This window comes from Doryrhamphus excisus, linkage group LG14 (assembly GCF_037039965.1).
Source record: "Doryrhamphus excisus strain RoL-2023G ecotype Guam linkage group LG14, RoL_Dexc_Guam_v1.1, whole genome shotgun sequence".
In the NCBI taxonomy this organism is placed as follows: Eukaryota; Metazoa; Chordata; class Actinopteri; order Syngnathiformes; family Syngnathidae; genus Doryrhamphus; species Doryrhamphus excisus.
In genome coordinates this window covers 11739646-11766954 of record NC_136370.1, presented here as the reverse complement: position 1 = coordinate 11766954, position 27309 = coordinate 11739646, and the positions used below count along the sequence as shown (strand labels likewise).

At 39.9% G+C, this 27309-nt stretch overlaps 3 protein-coding genes and 1 non-coding gene across 6 annotated transcripts in view; 3 read left to right on the top strand and 1 right to left on the bottom strand.

The window, feature by feature from the left end:
• Positions 1-8691: 8691 nt before the first annotated feature.
• trappc12 (trafficking protein particle complex subunit 12) overlaps positions 8692-27309 on the bottom strand; it is a 39574-nt gene continuing 20956 nt past the window's right edge. The window contains exons 6-13 of one of the 2 annotated variants that reach the window (XM_058090374.2): positions 26296-26408; positions 26010-26082; positions 24853-24926; positions 23094-23192; positions 22915-23018; positions 22213-22300; positions 21016-21271; positions 8692-9396 (exon numbers count right to left, since the gene is read on the bottom strand). In XM_058090374.2, the coding sequence (XP_057946357.2) occupies positions 21029-21271; positions 22213-22300; positions 22915-23018; positions 23094-23192; positions 24853-24926; positions 26010-26082; positions 26296-26408 (794 nt within the window). In that variant the 3' untranslated portion in view covers positions 8692-9396; positions 21016-21028. Of the gene's footprint in view, positions 9397-19876; positions 21272-22212; positions 22301-22914; positions 23019-23093; positions 23193-24852; positions 24927-26009; positions 26083-26295; positions 26409-27309 lie in introns of those variants that run through there. The other variant, XM_058090373.2, reaches the window with a different exon arrangement.
• marcksl1a (MARCKS-like 1a) lies at positions 12347-14836 on the top strand. Its single transcript, XM_058090376.2, has 2 exons — positions 12347-12655; positions 13433-14836. The coding sequence occupies exons 1-2, from the start codon at positions 12569-12571 to the stop codon at positions 13988-13990; spliced, it is 645 nt and encodes a 214-aa protein (XP_057946359.2). The 5' UTR covers positions 12347-12568; the 3' UTR covers positions 13991-14836.
• On the top strand, positions 15881-15962 carry trnas-gcu (transfer RNA serine (anticodon GCU)). Its single transcript has one exon. It is a non-coding gene; the product is annotated as a tRNA-Ser (tRNA).
• On the top strand, positions 16261-19569 carry adi1 (acireductone dioxygenase 1). Of its 2 annotated transcripts, none has more exons than XM_058090378.2 (4): positions 16261-16462; positions 16587-16706; positions 16815-16994; positions 18745-18876. In XM_058090378.2, the coding sequence occupies exons 1-4, from the start codon at positions 16340-16342 to the stop codon at positions 18769-18771; spliced, it is 450 nt and encodes a 149-aa protein (XP_057946361.1). In that variant the 5' UTR covers positions 16261-16339; the 3' UTR covers positions 18772-18876. The 2 variants fall into 2 exon arrangements, with proteins under 2 accessions (XP_057946361.1, XP_057946360.1); XM_058090377.2 differs by having other exon boundaries at positions 16263-16462; positions 18761-19569.

Below are 27309 nucleotides of genomic sequence, written 5' to 3'. Positions count from 1 at the left end.
GGGAACAGCATATGGGGTGAAGTAGAACATTAATAAAACGATGCTTGCATCGGATTTTACCGATACCCCTAAACGCATCTCGATTTCACCCGTCAAATTGCATCCATAACCTGTGAATGAGCCCAGGAACTCGCATCGCGCGCATGCGCATCGATGTATCCATTCATATCGATTATTTTCCACTTCCTTAGTGAAGACATTTATTTAAAAAAAACTTTTTTCAAAATTGTGTGAAGACATTTTTTTTCAATAAACCATGAGTGACAGAAAGGTTTTTGTGTTATCATTCATTTATATATTTACTCAGAAAATATATATTTTCTGAGAAAAGGCCAAAAAAATCAGAAATTCTGCTGGGGAGTATAAACTTTTGGCACAACTGTATGTGGGAAGACAACCAAAGCAACAGTTTTGCTTTAAACCAACTTTAACAAAAAGCCAGTTCTGTGAGAATAGCCCTACAGTCAACGTAATGAAATAATGGCTAGTTGTTTACGCATTTATTGTCAAACATCGCTTTTGTTTGTCAGATTTTTGAAGTGTAAATCACAGCGGCGAGCCTGTTGCTGTGAATCATCAAGACTCATCATGTCCAGTTACTCTGAACAGAGACTATTGACACGGAAATGTGTCAAACTGAACTAAATCAGTATATTTTTATGTAAGCAAGGCTCAAAACCTTACCTCCCTATTGCTGTGTGAGTATTCACACTTTCAGAGTCGTCATTCCTGCTACGCAACCTTCAATCTGGAACCTTTAAATAACCCATGAAAAGGTTCATGTTCATTCACTGGAAGGGGATCCCTGCCAAGTCAGTATACTGTTCACGCTGGTTTTTTTTTCACGCGCTAGACAGGATCTTTTGTCCAAGAATGGTTGTCTGACGAGAAAAAAAGTGATCTAAGCTGTGCCACAGTGACTCAGCAAGGACTTACATGAAAGAAGTGATTGGCAGATACATACATCAGACAGTCTACGGTCTGATTTTGTAACTACAGTTCCTATTGTTTGGATTCTTTGGCATCCCATAGGCTTTCATTACTACTGGATGACTGATTCACTGATTCAGACGTGTATCTGAGATGGTTCTGATGGGACTGTCCATCACTGTCTGTTTCTGGAAAGTTTGTAAAGTGTTTTTATCCGACAAGACCGAGTGGTTAGCATGTTGGCCACACAATCAGGAGATCAGGAAGATATGGCTTCGATTCTCTGCTTCTCTGCCAAATGTGGCCCGCAGGACACTAGTTTGAGGCCCCCGCCTTGATATGAAAGTTTAATGTTAGTGCGGCCCGCGCAAGTTTGATATGGATGCTGTATGGTATCATGTACCCAGAAAAAATTATTACGTTTGATTAATGTTCATGTTAAAGGTTAAATAACTGTTAATAGTTATCCTCCCTATCCGTGTGGAAGTGGTAAGTTTTTGGCTATTTAAGTTTAAAGGAAATAACTAGCTCTAGGTCGCTAGCTCTCTAGTTTGTGAGTTAGCACGTGTCTCAAGACCCTGCAGTTGCGCAATATGTTGTAAATAAAAAAAGTATAAATGTGACTATAGTCGTGTTTTGTCATGTCTACAGGGCTCTAATAATACTTTGTTCATTTTAATCTGAAAAAAATAATTTGTCTACCCACCAACTATATGTGGTTTCTTAAGTTTTTATTATTTGCCTTTTTATTATTATTATTATTATTATTATTATTATTATTATTATTATATTTATTTATTACTGATTGATTTTTATTCTTGATTTGTTTATTTATTTTTCATCTTATTTTGTGCAGAAAAATAAAAATTTTGATATTTGAGAACAGTGGAATGTTTTATCAGAGCTTTTATTGTACAAAATCGGAACCAAAACACTGAAAAAGTTTGTATATTTTTCTGTTTTTAATAAATGTGTTTTTTTTTTTTTGAAAACCCTGATGCGGCCCAGCCTTGACCAGACCCTAGCTCCAGTGGCCCCCAGGTAAATTGAGTTTGAGACCCCTGATTTACAGCATCCCATTTGTCATGTATTACATCGTTTTAACCCAGTGATCCATTCCAGTCTGGAAGCAACTATTTACTCATCTGCCACAGTGTGAATGCAACTTTTTTTCAACCCACAAAAACAATCCCAAGAATGTTCCTGTGTGGACAGGATTGGTTGGGATGTACACACATTCCTAAACAGAAGATTTTTTCAAAGAAGAATTGTATAGTATTGTGGTTTCAGGCTCCAAAACATTATGTTATGTAAAGGGTGGGCCAAAATGACACAATTTTGGTCTTTTTCTTGTGTAAATGTCCCCCTAAAGACTGCAGTCAGAAGGCCGAGCTCTCATTTCCAGCGTGCTCTGTGCTGAGACATGATTACATGACAGCTGGGATGAGAGCGTGGTTATGGTTTAAGCTGTAGACATAAGAACTAGACAGCCGGGCAGACAATCACACTAGTGATACACATGTTTGCACACACCCTGACACACTTATAGAAGCTGTAAACTCACCGTGATATAAACAGCACCGTATAATAGCCAGACAGATGGTGTTGGAAATGAACACAGATGAATACAATGGCATGTACAAATTATGGATAATTCATGTGCATTTAATAAGGTTGTTATATGTCTGGGTGGACATGACCATTGTGAGAGCTGTGAATTATGTCTAGACAAAACAACTCATATATTGTATGATGGGCTCTTGCATACAACATGTATTATATCTCCTGAAGATATAAACATGTTGATATCTAGAGCCTGAGTCATGCATTCATCCGCTGGTAGTGGTGGTGATGGGGGAGGGGGGGGCAGGCACCCTGGAAGAGCTCTCTTTTCTCTGTCTTTTGGTTCCCCTGCCCCCCCCCCCCCTCCCACTCCCAGACAACACCAGACTGCCCGCTGAGGCACAGCAGGGTTGCCAGGTCATACTTTACCACAGAGTGCAGCTTCTCCACCATTTTCCTTGTGCCCCATGCACCCATCCCCCATTTGACCCCTACATCTGCATTACAATGAAGATGGTTCAGGGGGTGGCCATTTGAGGAGAGGGAGAGAAAAAAAATACTTGACAGGAGCTGAGAGAGTGTGAGCTCACTTTTTTTTGGGGGGGGGGGGGGCAGCAAGCAGATAGGCCAGAACTAAGCTAATGTGTTTGTGTGTGGGGGGAGGAGGGTTAACACATTTTGATGTGGTTGCGTGCAAAGGGTTGTTTGCCATATTTGTTTGTACCAAACAAACAATACTCACCCTACTGTGGGTGGGGGTGGGGTATCTGTCCACTGGTTTTTACAGTGTCACTCCTTTGCAATAAATAGGCAAAAACTGTATTTCTTACTCTACCCAACAACCATTGCTACTACAGTAGAAGTCCTGGTGAAATCACCAATTGAATGCTGCAGTACAGTTCTACGCTCAAAACAATTGAGGCTCCGTTGCCACACACACACCAAGTTGTTTTCCTCCATCCATCGTAACAGCAAGTGAATTGTTACCCCTAACAGCAGCTGCATGAACAGCATCACCTGCTTGTCATCACAGGTCTTATCTAAAATTGGCTTTCCAATACCCTAGGGTTGCTATAACATTTTCAACTTATCAACAGACTCTGTTAATGGGTTTTGCTGGAAAAGTACAACACAGGTGGTTTTTAGTTCATGCCGTTTACAAGGCTTCCTGGATACGATACATGCCCCTAAATTAATATAAGACTTAATTATGGTCCGTAAACACAACATTCGCTTATGATTTGTATTATCGTAACCGTAAATCATTGACAAATTGAATATTTGTTTGTGAAGGTGACTATAGGGGTGTTATTTAATGTCAAGAGGGCTCTAATAATGAAAGGAGAGCCCAAAAAAACGCAAAACAAAAACTTACCTTTTTTCTTACTGTTTCATTTAACTCCTTTTTAAGTGGTTTTTTATTCTATTATTATTATTTTATTAGTGTTTTTATTATAATATTGAATGGCCTTCCTGTGTTCCGGGCACAGTATGAGTGACTTTAGTTGTTGATTTAGGTATATGTTAGAGGAACAGAACTCGAGGACCGCTGGTATAGTAATCGCTCGCCACTTTGCACTTCGAATTGTCGCTTCACTCTGTCACAGTTCTTCAAAAATAGATGAAATAATAAATACAAATTTTGGTTGAATACAGACCATTATTAGTCATTTTTAGCAGTGAGATGCAAACAATAATAGTTTTGTCACTTGCATTCTGAGACATGATTTCAAATGCTTGTGTTTTTACTTCTTGTACATTTCATTGAAACTGTCTTGTGCATACCACAACTTAATTCAATTTTATTTCTAAAGTTCACCTTAGCGTACATTATTTGCATGCTCTGTGCTGTATTTTGACAATGCTCAGTTAGTCCTTCATGTAGGTGTGCAATGGCTTGCGGATCTTTAAATGTATATCTTAGCTTTTCATGACAACTGAGCAGAATATGAATATCACCAACATATACAACCCAGCAGACAACACTTTGCTTTGTCATGTAATAAATCATGAAAACTGCCAAAAAAAAAATATTTTTTTGGACCACTGATTATCTCTGCAAACAACAGAGGAGTTATGATGTTCATTTTAAGATAATGGAGCAGAGTAATACAACTCGAAAATGCTAATTGTGTACATTTCAAGCTTTATTAACAATATAATTTGACTGTATGTGTTTGGTTTGAGCTTGATGGAAGAAAATGACTGCAAGAAAAAGGAGGCGGGCCAAAGAGGGAGAGTGGAGGAGGATGAGCAGGGCTGGGATATTGATGAATGAGATGATGACACACTGACCTAGTAACGCTGCAGCGTTATTGCCAGTGGGAATGAGCTGCCCTACAACCGTACAACCACCGTCTGGCACACACACACATATCAGCACAAGCCAGCATCGAGCTTCTTCTTCTCCGTCATTCATCAATGCTTCATGTACCTCTTAACCCTTCACCTTGACTTTGTACTTATGTCTCCATCTGCTTTCTCATGTGGGAGAAAACAAACACAGAAGGGGCTGAGTTTGACACAAACGATGACACAAATTGATGACAATAATTAGCGATTATTACAAGGTTCTTATCTTCAGCGGAGATGATTAGACAAACAAAACAGCGTCTTTCATTTTGTCCTTGACTGCCTTCCCACCACATCATGTCTGCCCTTAACACCGACAGTGGATAGAAGCACCAGTTGCCATGGTAACTGGCTCCGTGGCATGTCTGTACTCATACAGAAATGTAGGGAGGGGTATGTAGCATCATGAGCGTGTCTGCCACCAAAGGGAGACAAGACTAGTGAAAGGGAGGGGTGTGAGGGTATGTGTGTGTGTGTGTGTGTGTGTGTGTGTAGTGGGGGATGCGATGCTAATACACATCAAAACAATTTCTAGTCCTTTTCCGCTATCTTTACAGTTCATATTTCCAAGCTACAATGTGGGCAATTAGTTTATTAATAAGGCAAGCCAAAAACAAAACATCGGCCAAGAATTGGACAACCTGCTAGGCCCCATTTTTGTCCTTCTCCTGCCAGAACCCGACAGATATGTCCGCACAAGCTCCTGCCAAGATGGCTGCCTTTGTGCTCGCCTGCTGGTGAGGGACCTATTGCAGTCAATATGCCACTTGATCGAATTAATTAGCATTACAAAGCCCATTCTCTTAAGAGGACACTCCCCTATTAATGCCAGTGAAAGGAATTGTTCACCTCTTTGTAATTGGGGGGCTTGGCAATGCAAATGTATAAATAACACACATGAAATATACAAAACGTTACACAAATATTATTTGGAAATCATTGTTTTTCCATCACCTTAATTAGTCATCATAGAAAATAATAGAAACACCACATGGATGACATTCTGTGGAAAATTACAAGCAATGCCTTCAGGTTATTTGATCAAATGTTCAACTCTTAAAGAAAACTTTTCTGCATGGAAAAGGAACCCACTACTCCATGTTTCCTACTTGGGATGCTCATTCATTGGTAGGCTAATCACTTTTATCTGATTTTAGTGTTCATCCCGAGTAAGGCTATGAAAAATGGGCAACAATATAAACAAAAGCATTGACTGCCTTTGAGGGAAGAAAAAAAAATAGCGTGAAGAGAAGAAGCAGCAGTATATGCAAGAGGACAAAAATAAGTTGGTAGACCAAGACCAGAGGAAGTCCTCCAGCCACAGCTGCATTTTTTCTCAAGAAAATCAGACCTTTTCATCAAAACCTGTAATGCAAATCTGTGTAGTGAACAAGTGAGGCCCTAATATGCAATGCATTACCATGCAACATTTTCACCGTTTGGTGTGTATATCATTTTTTTTTTTTTTTTACAAAATGACCATGATAAAAAGCCAACATAGCCATGGTTACATAAGAGTTTTTTGTCTTTCCGAAAACAATGGTATACATGGAAAGGAATATTCCAATCTCTGGTCTACATGCACCGCTATAATCAAACAGAATAGTCAATGGGGCATGCGCAGTAAAACGTAAACATCAACATCACGTGATTTATCAAAGATGGAGGACGAGAGTTTGTTTATCGTGGTTGTTGGGACACTTGCTACACTTTTTTAAAAGCCGCAACTTGAAACTCATGCGCTTTTGTGAAAAATGACACCGAAGAAGAGGTGTAGAGGACATGCGATTAATTTGAGATTTGTATTTGTCTGTCTGACAAGTTGAATTTTTCTATTTATTTGTATTATTTCTTCATTAAATTCCTATAAAGGTCTATTGATGTTTGAGCTTTCAAGGTCTGTTCAGGCAAAACATTTACAAATTGCATATTTGTTTGTAAAGGTGACTATAGGGGTGTTATTTAATGTCAAAGAGGCTCTAATAATTTACATGGTTTTCCAACTATGGAAATAATTAGTTTAAGAACAAGGAATCCTGCTTCATGGTAATTCACCTATCACAGTCAGGTCTGGGACTCATTTGCCACGCTATATGAGGCATTTCTGCATGGAAGTGTTTATTTGATAAAGGCATCCGGTGGCATCGCAGTAAAAGATGCATTATGTCTTCATTACACACGAGTTTAACGGAAAAGATATTGGTAATGAAGTTCTAGACCAGGGGTGGGCAAACTTTTTGACTCGCATTGATATGACAAAAATATTATAATAATTACAATAAAATTAAAATAATAATTATATTATTATTATGAAAAATATGCAAATATAACAATAATATATATAATAAATATAATAATTAGCATTAATATAATAATTATAATAATCATAATAGTTCTTATAATAATTATAATAATCTAATAATCTAATAATAATAATTATAATAATAATTATTATTATGTGCTTGTGTCCCTTTTTTCAGGAGCACTTTGTAAACAACAGACCATGTCAAAAAACGAAATTGATAAAACCATCAAAAGGTTGGCTCAGGCCATGATGCCAGGTTGTGTGTTGAGTTTAAACGAAATACTTTGGAAAGATTGGGCGGGCCGTATTCAAACACTTGGCGGGCCAGATGTGGCCCCCGGGCCGGAGTTTGCCCACCCCTGTTCTAGACAGTACTGGATATCTTGGATATTGTGCATGTGTACAAGAATCCCTTTGCAGTCAAATGGCTCGCTTGATCTGAAGCCTTTTATTATCACACAACGTAAAAAAGCAAAAAAAAAACAGCATCCATTTTGGGTCACTTTTATCTCTCCGCAACCTGTAAATAGAACTGCGATAGCACATCTGCATGATGAAACAGGGTATGAACGTCTACATCAGTGGTTGCCAAACTTTTTACAGTCACGTTCCCCTTCAGACATTTGACCTGAATTATCAAAATGACAGACATGTTTTCAATTTTAACACAATGATAAATGAAACACAAAGATAAACGGCACTATATCAAGAAAAAAACTTGGATGTTGACACTGTAACAGAAAGCTTTGTCTTTAATTATACTGTACCTTGAATTGTTCCTGTCTTGCATAAGTACTGTGCATGACGGGCCAAAGTGCGGCTTTCCTTTAAATGGAGGACCCGAGGATGCCAAAGTACTTGTTGTGTTAAAGACATCAAGGAGCTGGACAAACATTGATGATGACTACAAAGCAATTAAAGGCACAATTCACAAAGACCCAAATGCTGTTGGACGTCAACAACAATCGGGAATAACAACAGATGATGTCAAATTCATACACCTTTCACTTATTATCATCATCATCATCATCCATAAGATATTACTCAATTTATATACAGAAATTACTATAAATTGTGCAATTCTGTAAGAATGTTATTGTTGGTTATTGTTAATATTTTGGATGTATTTGTGTTATTTAATGCATCCAGTCATTGTAAAAATGTATTCTTATATATCACTTTATTCGTAAAATAATATTAATATAGTACGATGACCGAGTGGTTAGTGCGCAGCTAGGAGCTCAGGTTCGATTCCCCGCTCTGGCATCCTTGTGTGGAGTTTGCATGTTCTCCCTGTGCATGCATGGGTTTTCTCCGGTTTTCTCCCGCATTCCAAAAACATGCTAGGTTAATTAGCGACTCCAAATTGTCCATAGGTATGAATGTGAGTGTGAATGGTTGTTTGTCTATATGTGCCCTGTGATTGGCTGGCGACCAGTCCAAGCTAGATAGATAGATAGATAGACTTCCTTTATTGTCACTGCACAATAACACAGCAGTGAAATTGCCAACAAAATGTCGTTGCCTGGCTCCCGTATAATAATAATAAATAATAATAATAATAACAATGTGGAGAATAAATATATGTCATAATAAACAATAAATTATAAATTAATGTCCACCCCACTTCTCGCCCGAAGACAGCTGGGATAGGCTCCAGCATGCCCGCGACCCTTGTGAAGATAAACGCTATAGAAAATGGATGGATGGAATTCCAAAATTGACAAATGACAAAAAAAACAAACATAGTTGAGGATTTCTAGAATACCAAAGTACAAAAACAAGTGTCCCTGGTTCCTGGGCTTGGCCTGTTCCTGGTTTGTGGTGCAGCCCTTTGAAATTCAACATCCTTAATGTATAGCCCTTACCCTGGTCAATACTCCACTTACAGGCACACATGAAAGAGAAATTCCAAGCACATGATTAGACGCACACTGGATGAAGGGAAGGGACTGAAAGATGGCTTTGAAACATGTTGTATGCCTTGACTCATTTTGGGAGAATGTATGGTCGGACGAAGGATGGTAAGAAAGGAGGAGTGGGAGGGGGGGGGGATGCAGATTTAAAACCCCTGAGGGTGTATTCCACTCTGGGAAGTTCAGCCCATTGAAAGGATGGAGATCATTCTTTGGGTGGCGTATGCATACCTCGCATACCACGGTTGTGACTTGCTTGTGTGCGGGTGTGTCAAAGTCGAGGGGGTTGATCCTTGGGCTTTTTGATTCTTGGAAAGTCCGTCAGAGATGCTGAAGATAATGAAAAGGAAATAATAAATGAATGAAATTGTGCAAACACAACAAGCACATGGAGTATCTTTATGATCAGAATGGGTCTATCATTGCTGAGATAATAGTCTAATAAACTTGATGATGGAAAAGAGGGGATCATTTCATTTAAAGTGACGGAAATAATCGTAAACCAACAAGTTTACACGAGGAACCTAACGACTCCAAAATGATGTGTCATTGTCTTGTTGGTGTGATTGGTGTCGTTATGTCAGACAAGTCAATTCAGTGTCTTTCTCTCTGAGTTCATGACAAAACAGCACCAGTGTCACTGAACGGCTCCAATAAATGTTATGTAACCAGATTACAGTCATTTTCAACACATTACAGTTTCTTCTAAAGTCAGTGAAAAACTGTTTGCTGCTCAGAAATATCAATTTCAAGATTTATTTGTGATAACGACACAATTAGACATAGACATAAACTTTCTTTATTGTCATTGCACAATAACACCGCAGTGAAATTGCCAATGAAATGTCAGTGCCTGGCTCCTGTGTAATAATAAAAAATAAAAAATAAAAAATAAAAAATAAAAAATAAAAAATAAAAAATAAAAAATAAAAAATAAAAAATAAAAAATAAAAAATAAAAAATAAAAAATAAAAAATAAAAAATAAAAAATAAAAAATAAAAAATAAAAAATAAAAAATAAAAAAATAATAAATAATGTGGAGAATAAATAGATGACATCAAATATGAACAATGTACAGCGTAAACAGTAATTTGTACAAATAATTTAGAATAAATAACAATAATTTAATGTTTTGGTTGTGCGTGTGGGCATTGAGGGATGTTCTCCCCGTGCATGCGTGGGTTCCATGCATTCCAAAAACATGCTAGGTTAATTGGTGACTCCAAATTGTCCATAGGTATGAATGTGAGTGTGAATGGTTGTTTGTCTATATCCAATTAATCATTGATGCTCAGAGATAAAAAAAAAAAAAAGCACATGATTGGGTTGTTTGTGTTAGGATGGCTTGTCATGACATAAGCAGGTGTACTTTTTTGGCACTGGAAAACATTCACTGACCTCAATGTGGTACTTGTGCTACTTTATCCAAGAAGTAGATTCTGTAGACCCTCATTTGTCACCATGGCTGTTACTTTTTAGTGTATTTTTAGGAAGAATCTTTGATGGTATCACTCCAATGACAAGCTATACCGACACTATATAGTATGTACAGTCCTATGAAGTTCCCTTAGAATTCATTGTCATTCATCCAGGTTGTTGTATTCTCAGGGCATTCAATTGATTGCAATCGGGACTGTTCAAGATGCCTTAGGAGACGTTTCGCCTCTAATCCGAGCAGGCTGAGGATATACAATGGTGTGGGACCTCTGCCAACCATGGCAGATAATGATGATCACAGACCCATCTGAAAACAAGATGGTTATGCCTTGTTTATTTCAGCCGTCGAGTAGGTAGCGCGCAGACCCAAGTTCAATCCCACCCTCGGCCAGCTTTGTGTGGATGTTCTCCCCGTGCATGCGTGGGTTCCATGCATTCCAAAAACATGCTAGGTTAAATGGAGACTCAAAATTGTCCATAGGTATGAATGTGAGTGTGAATGGTTGTTTGTCTATATGTGCCCTGTGATTGGCTGGCGACCAGTCCAGGGTGTACCCCGTCTCTTGCCTGAAGACGGCTGGGATAGGCTCCAGCACCCCTTGAATGAATTGTGAGTATAAGTGGTAGAAAATGAATGAATAATAATGGCAGAAACTATCCCTTTAATGTACTATAAACGATCTACCTTGTACTTGACATTGTTTATGATGTCAGATAAAAGGGGATTTAGATTTCCATTTTCCATTTCACGGTACCGTCTTAGCGTGTGGCAGTCGTTTTTTCACTACGAAGTAGTACTACCTCAGTAGTTATAGGAAACAGCAAGGTAATACCAACCAAGCAACCATCGTTGGTTGGCATAGGCCCCCACGCCATTCTATCCAATAATGATCGTCATTTGACTCCCACGTCAGAGCCAACCATTGCCATCTGGACCTGCCTCCTCCTTTCCAAGATAAATACTTTAAATCTTGCACTAGTGTCTTACATGAGAGCTGTCCTTTCTAGTCTGACTGGTGTGTGTCCTACCAAGTCTTTCGAGCATGAACTGATGAAGCCTGCTCGGAAGAGAGGCGAAACGTTTCAATCGAAACGATCGATTGAATGCCCTGAGAATACATTGACTCACATGAATGAGAATATTCAAATGGTACTTTATAGGACTGTACATATATATTGTAGGTATAGTACACCAGTTAGTGTTGGGTGGTAGTGGTACCATCAAAGATTCTTCCTTTGTACCTTGATATTGATTTTTGAAAGCTCTGGACCATAGCTGCAACTTTTCAATTTACAAAAAGGTATGAATAATTACCTGGAAGTCCTATGATTAATTAAGGCGCTCCCTTCTATACTGCTGTATTAATGTAATTCATTGACAATGTGGATTCTTTACAGCCTAAGTAAGGTCACAGCTGTCAATCATTGCTTGTGAGAGCAGGGATGGGGTTCAATAAGTCTATTATAACCATGAATGCAGTTGCGGGAGTGTAGGAATTTTCAATTTTGGTGTTTTATTTCCATTATAAAATGTAATGTATGGGGTGTGTAACAGAAATAAGATTCACACACATACATACATATATATATATATATAACTACGAGATATCTCTTTATATTGATAAGTTATGTGAGCAATGTAATCAACAAGTGATATGTACAAAAGTTGGAAAATCCGGACTTCTGAAGCCATCAGGCATGCGTGACATGCTGTTGCAGAGCCAGGGGCGGATGAGGCCCATCCCCCGGCATCCCATTGGCTACGGGGCCGGCTGGACACGCCCATGGGAGGAGACTATGGTCGATTTTGAGGCGCGGTTGAAATACACACAGTTGTATCTCCAACATCCTTTAATTTGAGACCAGCCGCCTTGGGTTCAACAGTTATAGTCGTTGGGGGGGACGTTCTCCGTGTCTTCAACTAAAGCAGGGCGAAGTAAGGATTTTTCACCCAATTTTAGCGAGATTTCTCTCAACATCCTTGAGCTGGATTTTGAAACCTAAAAGACAACTTTGAGGTTTTTGATTTTTCGGTTTCATTTAAAAGCACCTAAAAAAGGGAAAATGGGAGCCACCATGTCCAAGGGAGATTTAGCTGTCGAGGGGAAAGCCGCCGCTGCAGACCCTGCCGCAGCCAAAGCCAACGGCCAGGTGAGTGGATGGGATCGAACCCACGGCGTGCGCACAGCGGGGAGCCACATGGCACCCAACGCCCACTAACCAGTTGGCTTCAGCGGCAGAAGCAAACTATTTCTCTAAATTACTTTCTAAACGCCGGAAACGAGCATTTCTAATGAAATAATCCGAGAAGTGATCTTGCTAGCGGATCTGACGTCGAATGGAGAAGATCACCCCCAAACCCTGCCTTTGTTCATTCGTGTCCCCCGGGGGATGAAATTTCATTCAAACTCAAATTTAAACGAATTTTGTTTTTTTATTAGCCAAATTCGCTAACAGACGTCGATTTGAAGTGTATTTTCTCTCATAATTTGCCTCCAATAATCGTTGGGAATGTTCGCCTTTCGGGCAGACAAAAGATGCGCAGTGCAAATGATGCAAATGCGCTCTGCTGGAGGCGCATTTTGCCAAGTTGCAGACAAAAGAGCGGGTGTGCGCTCTTTTTTTAAATGTTTTAGGCATTTCTATGATGCATTAAAGTCCCAGTTGGTCACCGTAGACATGATGCTTTATGATTGAATTCAGATGCTTAGATCCAGGCCACACTGATGGGTAGAACAGTTGGGAGCAGTTAGAGGGGAATTCCTTTGTTCTTTAACGTGTAACTATACACGCAGCGTTACTGCCCCCTTGCGTGTAGTAGGGGTGGTGCACACAGCTGTCATCCCCCTCCCTTCTGAGACGCTGTCAATCAAAAGTCAGTTGTTTTGTAATGAGATATTTAGCACTAAAAATGTTGTTTTTTTTTAGGAGAACGGCCATGTCAAAACCAATGGTGACGTGTCAGCCAAACCTGATGGGGAAGTGGCTGCTGCAGATGGCAACGGAACAGCCGAACCGGCAAAGGAAGGAGAGGCAGGCGCCGGAGACGCCATTGAGCCTGCTCCTGCGACAGAGGGGGAGGCTGCTAAAACCGAAGGGGAGGCCCCCAAAGAAGGCAAGAAGAAAAAGAAGTTCTCTCTGAAGAACTCCTTCAAGTTCAAGGGCATTTCTCTGAAGAAAAACAAAAAGGGCAGCGAGGAGGCCAAGGATGAGGCCACCTCCCCCGCGGGCGAGGAGAAGCCCGAGGAGAACGGCCATACTGCCAAGGAATCCAAAGAGGAGACGCCAGCTGCAGAGGCCAAAGAAGGCGAGGCGGCCGCAGCCCCAGAGGAAGAGGCCAAAGCGGCCGAGGAGGCCCCGGTCACAGAGGCTGCCCCGGCTGAGGAGGCCGCCGCCCCTGCCGCCGCCGTTGCTGCTGCTGCTGCTGCCGCCCCAGCTGAGGACACGACACCCGCAGCCCCCGAGGGTGACGCCAGTGCGGAGTGACTGCACCCCATCGACTGAACTAATTTTCCAAGATTAAAGTATATAAATATATATAAGAGAGACTCATGCCACGTTCTTAAAGTTATACAACAAAACTACAAAAGAAGATAAAGGATATATCACGTTTTGCTGATTCAACCACCACTTCACTTGCCTTTTTTTAGTAGTTCTTTGACAGACGGAATCTCACCGGGCCCTCAAATTGATGTAAGGCTTGTGTCGCCCCCTCATGGTACACACAGGGACCATCACGTGGATAAGGTAATGAACTGGATGAGGAGCGAATCAGGAATACTGACTTTTCCCCCCCCACCAATGTATGGAGAAGCATCCTTTTGACAGCGTGGCAGCCCTATAACATGTTTTTTCTCTCATCTTTTTTTTTTTTTTTGGATCTAACGATTGCCGCCGTTGCAGAGCGGGGCATACCATCTCCTTCACTCGAAATGACTGTTACATGGACACATGAAACCTTTCAAATGAGCTTAATTTTTAGAAATCTACATTCCTATGTTTTACCCCCAAATTTGAAGTATTTTGTCATGTATAGGAAAAAAAACGATGAGGGGAGGTGGGAGAAGATCCATGTCTTTTTTTTTGTGCATTTTGGTTCTTTCCAGGCAAAAACCCCAATTCAAGCTTGAGTATTGCAGCGTTCACATTTCAGAATTTATGATGCAGGGGGTTGGGATTGTGTACAAAATGTGAGCTTTTTATCTGCAAACTTTCTCTGTAAATATGTTTTGGCCAATGTTTTTGGTTCTTTTTATTTTGCTATCGTTTGAAGATGTTCATGGTTTTATTGTAACTTTTAATAAGGGTAAATAAATGTTTGATCCCCTTGGACTGTGTTATTCCTTGTGATTTGTACTAAAAATATTGATATTAGGTATGAATGTGAGTGAATGATTGTCTTTATGTGCCCTGCGATTGGCTGGCGACCCAGCCTCTCAGCCCAAAGTCTGCTGGGATAGGTTCCAGCCTACACCCACGACCCTAATAGAAAATGGATGGAGGATGATTAACGTTATTAATCATCTGCATATTTCTAATCATTAAATACCTATCAATACGATCAATTAAAATAGAAATTACTACAATAAAGTAATTTTTGCCAGTTTTCTATTATCACACCGAGGCAGTCCAGATATATGCATATTGATTACGAATACGGTTCCAAAAATATGTGAAATAAAATACATTCTAATCAGCTCAGCGTCTGAGGCACACAATCCCGGAAATACCTAATACATACTAGCAATATGGAGGCGGTGAGAGATAAACCTGATTGGCTGATATGTTCCTGAAGGCAGAGCTTAGACCACACAACCTTTGATTGACATGTAATAGGCCAATCAATTAGAAGTATTTTTCCTCTCTGTGGCTATTCAGAAATCTCAGATAAATGCAGTCCGAACTTATTAAAGATGTAAATATTTTGTTGTGGCTACCTTCAAATCATACTTTACAAGATATTAATGTGGTATATGTAAACTCTATAAAAGGAAACAAAACATTAAATGTATTCCCTTGGTTTGAACGTTTCTAGTCAGTTGTGATTGAATAAAATGAGAGACTTGATAATTGTCGAATACACATCAACGGTGTATTTAGTTTCTCTTATGCAATGAAGGAGCACGAAGAGGTCAAATCATTGTCATTTTAGCCAACCAATTAAGCATATGTTGGGTTTTGGCGCCCCCGCGTGGACAGGATATAGAATGGTCGAGACTTACTACATTGTTTACTTATTTGAAAATAAGTTGTTTAATCACGTGTCCCGCCAGAAAACAACGTACAATACAATATTCTACTTCAAAATCAGTTCACAGTTACTTATAACATCATCGCATGTATTTCAGCAAAAAGGGTCGCCTAACGTCGATATGCGACGAGGTGGCCGAGTGGTTAAGGCGATGGACTGCTAATCCATTGTGCTCTGCACGCGTGGGTTCGAATCCCATCCTCGTCGGAAATTAATTTTGTTTAATTCGTCATATTTATTTTTTTATCGTTGTCATCAACAGATAACGATTATACTCAAAACTATCGAAAAATAATAACGCCCACCGTTCATAACCTGCCTGGAAACCACAGTGCTAATTTACGTGGTTTTAAATGAAAAACACAAATTGTGTTGAAATTAGTCAAAACTAATGTTATGCGACTAATAGCCTGTTTAACTGTGGTAATTCTACCAGCAGTGGATTTTGTTAATGTAATGTATGAACGTCATGTTAGAATTGAAATTACAAATCAACCGAGTGTACTTGAACGCAACACCAGTCGCCATTGTGGTAGGAGCAGCTCAACTTTTTGCTTTGCTTGTTGTGGTGAATACTGTTGAGCATGGGGATAGAAGCCTGGTACATGGACACCTCCGATGAAGACCAGAGACAACCACACAAACTCAAACCGAATCAGCCCGTTTCATTAGAGACGTTGAAAAATCTCGGTGTTATTCACTGGAAGGTAAATCACATGTTAGCGAACTACATTTCGGGTCCATAGTAGTACTTCGCTGCAGTCTAACTGCGTGGCATTGGTACTTGTGGTGTGTTGCTATTATTTAGTAGACATTGTTTTGCCGTTTCAGCTGAATGCAGACATCTATGATGATGACCCAGAGCTGCAGCTGATCAGGAAGGAGCAAGGCTACTCTTATATGGACATCATCACCGTTGAGAAGAACACACTGCCAAATTATGAAGAGATGGTAGACCTACATATGTGTCTAAAATCAAAAAAGTCATGAATTCATCTACTTATTTTTGAAAAGCGATTGACTAAAGAAAACCTTCCTGTCTCGTATCCATCTTCTCAGTTAAAAGTGTTCTATCAGGAACACATCCATTTGGATGATGAGATCCGCTACATCCTTGATGGCCAGGCGTATTTCGACGTCAGGGACAAAGAGGACCGCTGGATAAGAATCGCCATGCGCAAGGGTGACCTGATTACCCTGCCAGCCGGCATATACCACCGCTTTACACTGGACGAGACAGTAAGAATTTGATCTCCTGATTTTGCTAGTTTACCTTCTGAACACTGAAGATGGTTGGTGCATGGGTCTTCCAGCACCATAAACTTATTGCCATGCCAACATGTGTTGGTATGGCCTAGGCCAGAGGTAGGGAACCTATGGCTCGGGAGCCAGGTAGGGCTCTTTTGATGACTGTATCTGGTTCTCAAGCATTTCTTACCACAATAAAAATGTATTTTTGCTAACATTTTAAAGTAAACCATCACAGAAATTACTGTTAAAAATAATATTCAAAATAAACAACTTTTTTATGCATTTTAATTCGTCCATCTATATTCTGCTGCAATACGGCCAACCATATCTATCTTTCCTGATGATATTTTCCAGGTCAAACACCAAAACTTGATTATTACTGGGTAATGCTGTAGTCTACCTCGGTCATTGAGATGTCAAAAAAACATGTAAATGTAAACTTTCCTCCTTTAGTCAAATAGCTAAAGCTGCAGAACCAAGCCTTCTGACGAAGATGGCCAAAAGAATGAAATACGTCTACGGAGTACGGTGCAAAATAATGCAGCAACAGAAGTTGTATTAATGGCAACAAGTATTTGATTTATTATTAGACACTGCGCTGCTCACGAAAGTGTGCTGGCCACACCCCATTGGCGTGGGGTAGTGTGCTTGGTCTACGTAATTAGAGCCCATTATATCTATAATAAAATGCACACATTTTATTGCATTCAATGTTTAAAAAAGTGTATATGGCTCTCACAGATACACATTTTAAAATATCTGGCCTTCATGGCTCTCTTCGCCAAAAAGGTTCCCGACCCCTGGCCTAGGCAGTCATAGAAAATCAGTTGCAAAAGCGAAACTTTAAGATCCCAAGTGACAGCCTCAAAACCTTGCAACGTGTGCAAACCTCATAATAACACAAATGATGTCTGTGCTTGCTTTTCTGTTTTTTTGCTGATCTCAGTGTCAAATCACCTTGTACTTCGGTACGTGACAAAAAAAACTTAAACTATATTAGGAAAGCAGGAAGTGAACAAATGTAACAGTTGCTAATTGTAAAAGTACCAGATAGAGTGGTAGGATTTAAGCTTTGCTTCTTCCTACTCCTTTTGGACATGTGGAACTGTGAACTGATTATGCGATGCATTCAATTGTAATCTGATGCATGTTCTAATGAAATTAAACCATTACAATTACCAAAATAAAACTACAAAACTCATGATTCTTTCCCCACATGTATTCAACACTACTGTGTTAAGTTGGTAATGTTTACCTCAACATGTTCATATTAAAAGGTAAAGGCGAGGAAAAATAAAACATTTATTTTGAGTTTTAATCGATCAGTGCATTTAGTGAAATCAAACTTTTGGTTTTGATTGTGTACGAGTTTTGCATTTTTTCATTGATTGTGGAAAGTGAATTGTTTATGCAGCTTGGGGACGTGCATTCATGGCATGTTTCTGCAGGGAAAAAAATACCATTGAAAACAAATCAATGATTAATACAATATGTATAGGAGATAACATAAGACCTGTAAATAAGTAAGGTTATTTGGTGCAATAAGAACACAATAGTTACTGTAGGGCTAATAACCATGGTGACTTGCTTTTGTTTCTACGGCACTGTGGGCACCTTTTCATTTAGGGATACTGTTTTTGTATTCACTGTCCCAACTCTACTGTGCCACCTCCGTTCTTCAGTTGGGGTACCAAATACCAGGGTTATAGACAAAGGATGGAGCTAGATGAACTTACAGCTTCTTGTCTCCACAGAACTACACTAAGGCCATGAGGCTCTTTGTGGGGAAGCCAATATGGAAATCCTACAACCGGCCAGCGGATGACCTCGAGATTCGAAAGAAGTATGTGGCTTCTCTGCAGGAAGAACCGTAAGAGGAAGATGTCATGACCACCTGTTGCACTAGATTCAGATTCAAAATATAAAAAACAATAACTTTTGCTGTCAAGTAACAAAAAAGTTGTTATAATATTGTAGCTACATACCACACCAATACATTGCATAAAGTACCACATTTTCTGTCTTTCATCAGCTTGTTAATAAAGAAATGAATGTAACAAGTAGCTTTTCTACTGATACTTTTATATACTACATAATAGGGGTGTCACAAGACAATACACAAAATTGTGTCTACAAGGATGCGACAAGTTTTTAACCTGTTTTAAGAAAATTACTATTAAAAAGTAGATCTCCCAATTGAATCGTTGACTCATCTGTACTCCGTGTATGCTATCGCCCTGCCTCCACCCAGCAAGACAAAGAGACTGTATGACTGGCAAAAGGGCTTACTCCATTCATGCCATTCTGTGGAACAAACACGTCAAGGTACTGAAACCAAAGTACAGAATAAAGTCACTTCCTGCCTGTTTGACGGTGGGACACAAGGAAAACAGATACGTGCACATGACAATGTATAGATGCTGATATACATTTGAATCTAGCAAGATCTTATATAATTTCTATGGATAACATTTCACTGAAGTAGAACTGCAACAATTAATCGATTATCCAATTAGTAGCTATATGTTTGTATTAGATTAATCATTTTCTCATGCGTCTTCCTTTCTGATACGCTGCGGGCCAAACTAACTGTTTTGTGTTTGGCTCATATTGATGTGGTCCATCTAGGGCGGGAGTCTCAAACACGTGGGCCAAATGTGGCCCGCAGGACACTAGTTTGAGGCCCCCGCCTTGATATGAAAGTTTAATGTTAGTGCGGCCCGCGCAAGTTTGATATGGATGCTGTATGGTATCATGTACCCAGAAAAAATTATTACGTTTGATTAATGTTCATGTTAAAGGTTAAATAACTGTTAATAGTTATCCTCCCTATCCATGTGGAAGTGGTAAGTTTTTGTCTATATGCAAATGTGTAACTGAAATAACAAGCATCATATTGAATGCTTTTCCTATCAAATTATGTTTTCAAATATTTCTTTTATTAAATTTAAGACAGGATCTCTTAATATACATGAATGTATGATGAGCAAAACAATATGCAAACAGTGAATTTTAAGATCTTAAACACAGCGACTCCTTTGAACTAGACAGTAATATATTCATGTGATTTAAAAAAAATACAAATGCAACAACAAAAAGTTTTTTGGACAGCTTGTTGCTTAAAGGAAAACATGTAGTGGTTTATGAATATTGCTTGACTTAAACCCCAGCAAGAGAAAGCTGAATTAGAGTGGCATTAGAGTTAATCCAGTATTACAGGTGTCTGCTTATGTGGAGAAGCTTTGTATGGTCCTGTGTATGTGTATTAGTCTTGAAGAATGCGTCTTAGCATAATGCCCATGTCAAGTCCCATATTGTGTACCTCTTTAAAACCACTACCACTAGTGGTGTGATGCGACATGTATATGAGATTTGACAAAATAATATGACTGTAAATGAATATTTACCAACCACAGGCAATTATCTTAGCAATCAGACCAGGATGGGAAATAGCAGTTCTTCTGTATGAATTGAAACACATCTAAAGTATTATAATAATAATAAATTAACCGGAAAAACCCACCGTGGATGGGTTACTGCAGTTTTGTTTGCTTGTTGTGTGCTAGGAGCTTATTACGAGATAGTTAAACCTGCAACAGTTTAAAATGATCAACAATTAAAATGCGAAATGATCAAACAAAAAGTGACCTATTTTCCTTATTTTGGTGTCCAGTCCAGTTTCATTGAAAACAAGTGGGATGTTTAAGAAGTACAGTATTGTAAATAACTGTCAACATAGAAGTAGCCCTGGCTTGGGTGACCCCAGCATGTGTCACCAGACCCTCTTATGTTTTGTGGACAAAGTTGACAAAAGTCTACATTTGTGTATTTGACAAAAAGTTAATAATTCCAATGTCTATAGACAGCGTTAAGCCTTAAGTTTGTTTAAGAAGACGTGTTCCATTAAGAGTAAACCATATGCCTTTGCAATGAACATTCACTTTCTTCTCAAAGGAGCCAGAACATTTTGGGTGTTGGTGGTACTGCTAGAAGATGTGATATGTTTCACCTTATCATACTCGTCAGGCCAGTTTCAGGCACTGAGTGTTGAAGCTGTCTCCTTCCCGACACGCCACAGCCTCCAAAAGTGCCTGCTTTTTCTGGGTGCTGCGTGATGATTCCAGCTCATACATAGTGGTCAGGTTGAAGAGCACGCTCTCATGGAGGTAGAGTGCCGGGTCCTGCTGAACCAGGCCTTCCAGCTTGCCAAGGGACTCCTTGAGCCGGCCCAGGTAGAGCAGGCACACAGCTGCATTGTTGTTGGCCTTGTCATGAATGGAGATGGGAATTAAATTCTTGCATTCAAAAATACAAATCAGATTCACTGTCAATGTTAACCATTGAATTTAGGAAAATGTTCTTAACGTTACATTAATAAATATTCAAGTCACATTGCAGTATCTAGGAGGGTTGTCCTTTAATGTCTTGATTTCTGTTAGCTTTGACAACCTAATACTATAACATAATCTGATTTAATAATTGAAATTATTTTATAATTATTTGAAGATGGACACAAATGTTGAATAACTTCTGACAATCTGAATTTGTGTCTTTGGACAGTATTTTGTAACATAACAGGATAAATACTTTAACGGGGACCCTTTTCCACTTAGAATGTTGTATTCTCGTGATAAACGATGCCAAAGTTTCAAATAATGAGGTTTGCGCATTTGTAAGTCAGTTGTGAAAGAAGTTTGGTATGACTCTGAACGCTCGGTTTCATAGAGTTTTTTTCTAATACCGTCTCTTTCTGACCTCACAGCGTGCCGACAGTGAGCACAAATTTTAACATTTTAATGTGATCCATTCATTCATTCATTTTCTGTACCGCTTATTCCCATGAGGGTCACAGGCATGCTGGAGCCTATCCCAGCTATCTTCAGGCGAGAGGCGGGTACACCCTGGATTGGTGGCCAGCCAATCACAGGGCACATATAGACAAACAACCATTCACACTCACATTCATACCTATGGACAATTTGGAGTCGCCAATTAACCTAGCATGTGTTTGGAATGTGGGAGGAAACCGGAGTACCCGGAGAAAACCCACGCATGCAAACTCCACACACAGAGATGCCTGAGGGTTTGAATGTGATCCAAATGTATCAATAAAATCCTGTATTGGTGCGACCAGTACCTATAGTCACTTCTAGCTTGTCAAAATGGAGGTGCATTATTTTTGCACAGTAGCTGTAAAATGACTTACCACAGGGTTTTTCGGGTCCATCTTTAGAACTTCAATAAAGGATGCATGAGCTTCAGCATAGTTGTTCTGACTGAGATAGACAAATGCCCTGGAAATCAACATAAACAAATAGTGCTTATTATGAATCAATATTTTTTTAAAACATTATATAAGCATCATGTACAAAAGTAAATATTCTTGTATCTTTTTATATAAAGTAAGACTTAACCAAATAACTAAAATGAATAATTCTTATTAAAGTACTAATGCATCTTGACAAACAGGTCTGATGTTTGCATTTTTGTTCATTCAGATGAACACTTGTCAGGCCAAAAGTGAATGAGGTCAGGGTTTTCAAGTACTTTCATATCAAACTGGTTCAAGTATACGGTTGTGGACATTCCTTTGTCCACAGGGGGGACAGTTATGCTGGAAGAGAAAAGAGCCTTCCACAAACTGCTCTCATAAAGTTGGAAGTAAACTCATTTTCTGCGTTGACTGTATTTTGTACTGGATAGCAATGCACACTTGAGTGCTTGTTGTATCCACTGTGATGGATTCACAGCCTTTTCTGGAATACATTTAAATATGAAAAGAACACAATTCTTACATGCAATTCTTACATACAAGATGTAGCTAACATCCGACAACAAATGTGACAGAACAACCTCTTTTATGGCTACTACACACACACTGTACATAAGGTGCTGAACACAAACATACCTGTTCATCAGAACACATGTTGTGAGGCTGGGCTTGATGTCTGTGGTCTGACAGGCTTGCTCCACATCCTCGAAGTACATCTCAGCTGTCTTAATATCTCCAATCTGAATGATTTAAATAGGAATGTCAATATTTTTTTTCTACTTCCCTCCATATGACCGTTTTATGTGTGTGTTAACCTGCAAGAAGATGCGTCCTATGCCACTGAGCAGCTGCACTCTTTGCTGGGGTTCATACTGGATAATGGATTGGTAGACCTCCACAGCTAGAACATAATCCTGCGGTGGGACATGGACATTGTGTGACAGGTGAGAGTTAGAAAGTGAGAAGACTGAATAAAAAAAGAAAGAGAAATAGAAGGCAGGGCCACATTGAAATGAAGAGACTGATAAGGTAAAGGTGAAATAGCAGGAGGCAGAGACGGGTGGAGGACAAGCCAAGTGGAGGCGGACTATGGACAGAGCATTAATCAAACATATGGAGAAATAGCAGGGCAAGGTGATCCTCCTCCCACCTCCACGTTGCTCACTAGACTGCTGAGTGGGGCCAGGGAGCGAGGTCAGACAGGTGTGTGTGAGAAAATGTTAGTGTGTGTGTGGCTCAGACTCATCACTCGGCTTTGTATTCCTGTGTATTTGGAATACATCCACAAATTGGGAAAATGAAAAATACAGAAATCAGCAACATTAGTATCCAAAACACTGTGGATCCTTTCTACCTGCATGCCTAATGGTGTTTACTTCTATAATATATACAACAGAACCGGGCCAACTAAGTTAATGTTAATAACCACGACACACAAGCACCAGACTTGATCGCCAGAACACCAGGGTTTTATTGCAGGTTTGAATGATCGAACACCAGGCATAATAACCTCTAAGACAAGCTAATGTTGGGTCCCTGATGTCACTTCCTGTCTCCCCCCACTGGAATATATTTACAGCAACACAGGAGCATAAGTCTTTCATATGCCTTCAATGGCTTATTTTCTCTTATTGTGTATACAATAACATAATACGAGCATAAAGATGACTATAGGGGTGCTATTTCATGTTGAGAGGGTTTCAATACTGTTTTAGAATGTCATAAACACATTTTCTATGCTGTAACTATGGAATTATTTGATTTATAAATAAGGACATTTATTGATTTAGTGAATATATTTAATTTATTTATTTATTTATGGAAATTTACTGATCACAGTTTGGTCTGGAAGTAATTAACTGTGAACATTACCGTTCTGTTGTTGCAAGAGAGTGAAAATGCTCTCTTGAGCATTTAGCAGAATGTACGGTCCAAGCTCCACCCACTTAGTATTTGGTGTGCAGTTGTAGTCATCCATTTTGGGATTGGCTTTACTTTGCTGTCTCAGAATTATATATATATATATATATATATAATGTCTGTTGTACATTGAAATAAGCAGCAATTTTTTGGGGTCATGACATGAATTAAAAATGAAGCAACAAAGTTAGTGAGGTAGAAAGTAATCCACAAAAATGACTGTATAATAACTTAACAGAAGGGTATTAAAAAGTGTGACAATAGTCGGTTATTTGATTTGATAATGGAAACAGGTTATTAAATACCACTACCCTAGAAATAAGGTTTGTACGCTGATGTGTCATACTGCCACTAGATGGAGCTGTGTCTCTCCCTACAGTCTTTAACTGCATCCCCACCCTTCCCTTTCCTCCCTTCCCACTTGCTGGCTCTCTCACTGACCAAGAATCCAATTAGTGGTCAGTCTGGGGGGATTTCACTGTGAATCCTCCAGCAGCATGGCATCAGAGATCTCCCAGGCTCACACACACTCACACACACTCACACACACACACACACAAACACGCACACACACACAAACACGCACACGGCAGCATCACTCCCCTCCCACGTAGACTCTAGACACTCATATGAGGACACTAAACACCGACGTACCTTCATCATGAGCAGACAGTTGGCCATGGAGTAGAGGACACGGCTGAGACGAGATTTCCACAGCTTTAGAGATTCTAAAATCATGAAGGCATATACAGGGCAGAGGTTTTATTGTTTGAGGTTGAATTCCTGTTTTCATTACGTCTGTTTGTCCGCTGCTCTGAACACACTTTAACTCCCTGAAAAAAACTCCTTTCTTTTTAATTAACTTCTCCACGACAGGGTACATTTTAAGGTGAGGTGATGGGGAAGGAAGACACTGCGGCACTTTTCTTCTTTCCCTCCGACAGTACCCCCCGTGGAAGAGCTTCTGTGCAGGCCCATTATTATTCATTGCAGCACACCTGTGAGTGTGTGCCTGTCTGTGCATGTGTTGGGGAGGGGAGCTAATCACTCAGTAGGGGTCTGATGTGCGAAGGCATGGCCTTGTGTTATTGACTTGACTGTCGGCTGTCTGTGTGGGCAGGCGGAGGAGAGAAAGGGGGTAGAGCTATTACACTGCTTTTAGAGGAGGAGCAACTGGCAGCACTAGTGCGCCATCACACACATACTGTATTCACACAAACATCATCCCACCAGTGTTTTCCCAATTACAAACGAGTGTCTTGGTACATTTAGCTCAGCTTTTTGCAATCGGCTTGTTGTTTTTCATTGCTTTAAATTAACCTTACTCTATCGCTATTTGGGCTTGGGAAAAAAAACAAATAAAAAAAAAACACCAAAAGTGATCCCGAAAAGACTGACAGCAGCCCGCATTGAGATTTATTGCTATGTTGAGCAATTTTGAAGGGCGAGAGGTCTGCGTGGGGGTGATGATTGTGAAAAAGTGGTGATTACAGTCTATAACGTCTGTCTAGTTCCCCACCACATGTGCAGATGCAAGTGGCTTGGGTAAGACTGATGTGTATTGATCTGTTCTGCGTGCAAGGCTGGAGAGACCGTTTTGATATTCACCACGAGTGCAAAAGCAGTGAGGTGCTAAACACTTTGAGAGCTCGACATCGATGTGTTTGTGTGGTTGAAAATGTTTGTGTGGTCGAGGTATGCTGCAGTACTACACCGGGTGTGCCTCAGTGTTGGTTTGTGTGTATAATTCCCCAGTGTAATGCGGTCTGGGACCGAGGCCAGGTCTGCAGCCTGAAGTGCGTGTGACTTACCTTGTCTATTCTCCTCTGTTAGGGTGAGCATGCTGCCATCCTCTGCCAAGCTTTTCCCCAAGTTCTCCAAGATCTATTGAAGAAAAGGATTCACTGCCAGAACAGCGTTTCAGGATTTGTGTATGCGTATACTGGAATCAGCATATTCCAAAATGTGACCATATGTGCTAGTTTGTATAGTTTGGCTTAAGTATTTATTTGGCTGAACTGCATTTTTGCAAGTGCTATTTATTATGCAAATGGTTGTGTTCATCTAAAGGCTGTATTTGTCACTGCATGTACTAACTGTGAGGCAGACAGTTTTGAGGTTGTGCAGGCGGTCCAGAGCCTCCTGAGGCTTTGCCAGGTGCTGGGGAAGCTCAGCATGCAGTAACCGCATGGAGAACGGCACCATGGAGCCTGTTAGGGAGAGGAGAATACAGAGAAAACGGAAGACAGGGGAACATGTTTGGGGATAGGAGGGAGATGAGAAAAGGGGTGGGATGAGGACATTGCAGGAGAGAGGGGAGAGGAAACAAGGGTGCATGATGAGAATACAAACCCATCCACCCACACACACACACTGCACACAGCCCTGGAGGCAAGAGCGTACAGATGGCATTGAGCTATCTATGGCTGCTTATTAAACCCTCTCATCTTTCCCTCTGTGTGCTGCACAGCTCCATCACTCATCTCCATGCCTCATCCTTCTGTCTCTTGCCTCAACATCATTCATGAGACATCGTGTGAAAAAGCGAAATAAAGGTGAGTCCTACAGTGGAACCTTGGTTAGCATCATTAATCCTTTCCAGAAGGTCCAACACGGAAACCGTTTTTCGTGTTTTGTCATGAGTTATTTCTGAATTCAGTGGTGTTTCTCATTTTTAGTCAGTGCTTTTCTTTTGATCAGTGTAGCAAAATAAACCAAAACGAAGCCAAAGAAAGATGCGGTTGCCAGCATTTGATAAAGAATGTGATTAACACCGTTGATTTCCGGTTCCTATTTCCATGTCTAATCGAGCAAATAGAATGCTAACAAGGACAGTTGCACACACCCAGTGTATTAATAACATGACAAGATGCATGCCATATTGTGTGCTAATTGGAAAACATCCAAACAGAGGCAACATTTTGGTGTACTTTTTCATCATTAACCGAAAAAACACACAAAGCAGAGTATATGCTAAACAAGGATTGGTTGTATCTCAAATTCCATCTTGCTCAACCCCCTCGATTTACTTTCTATTACTACCTCCACCTCTACAATACAGCACATGTTTGACCTTAACAAGTGCAACTGCCCTCCAATTTTGACTTTCTG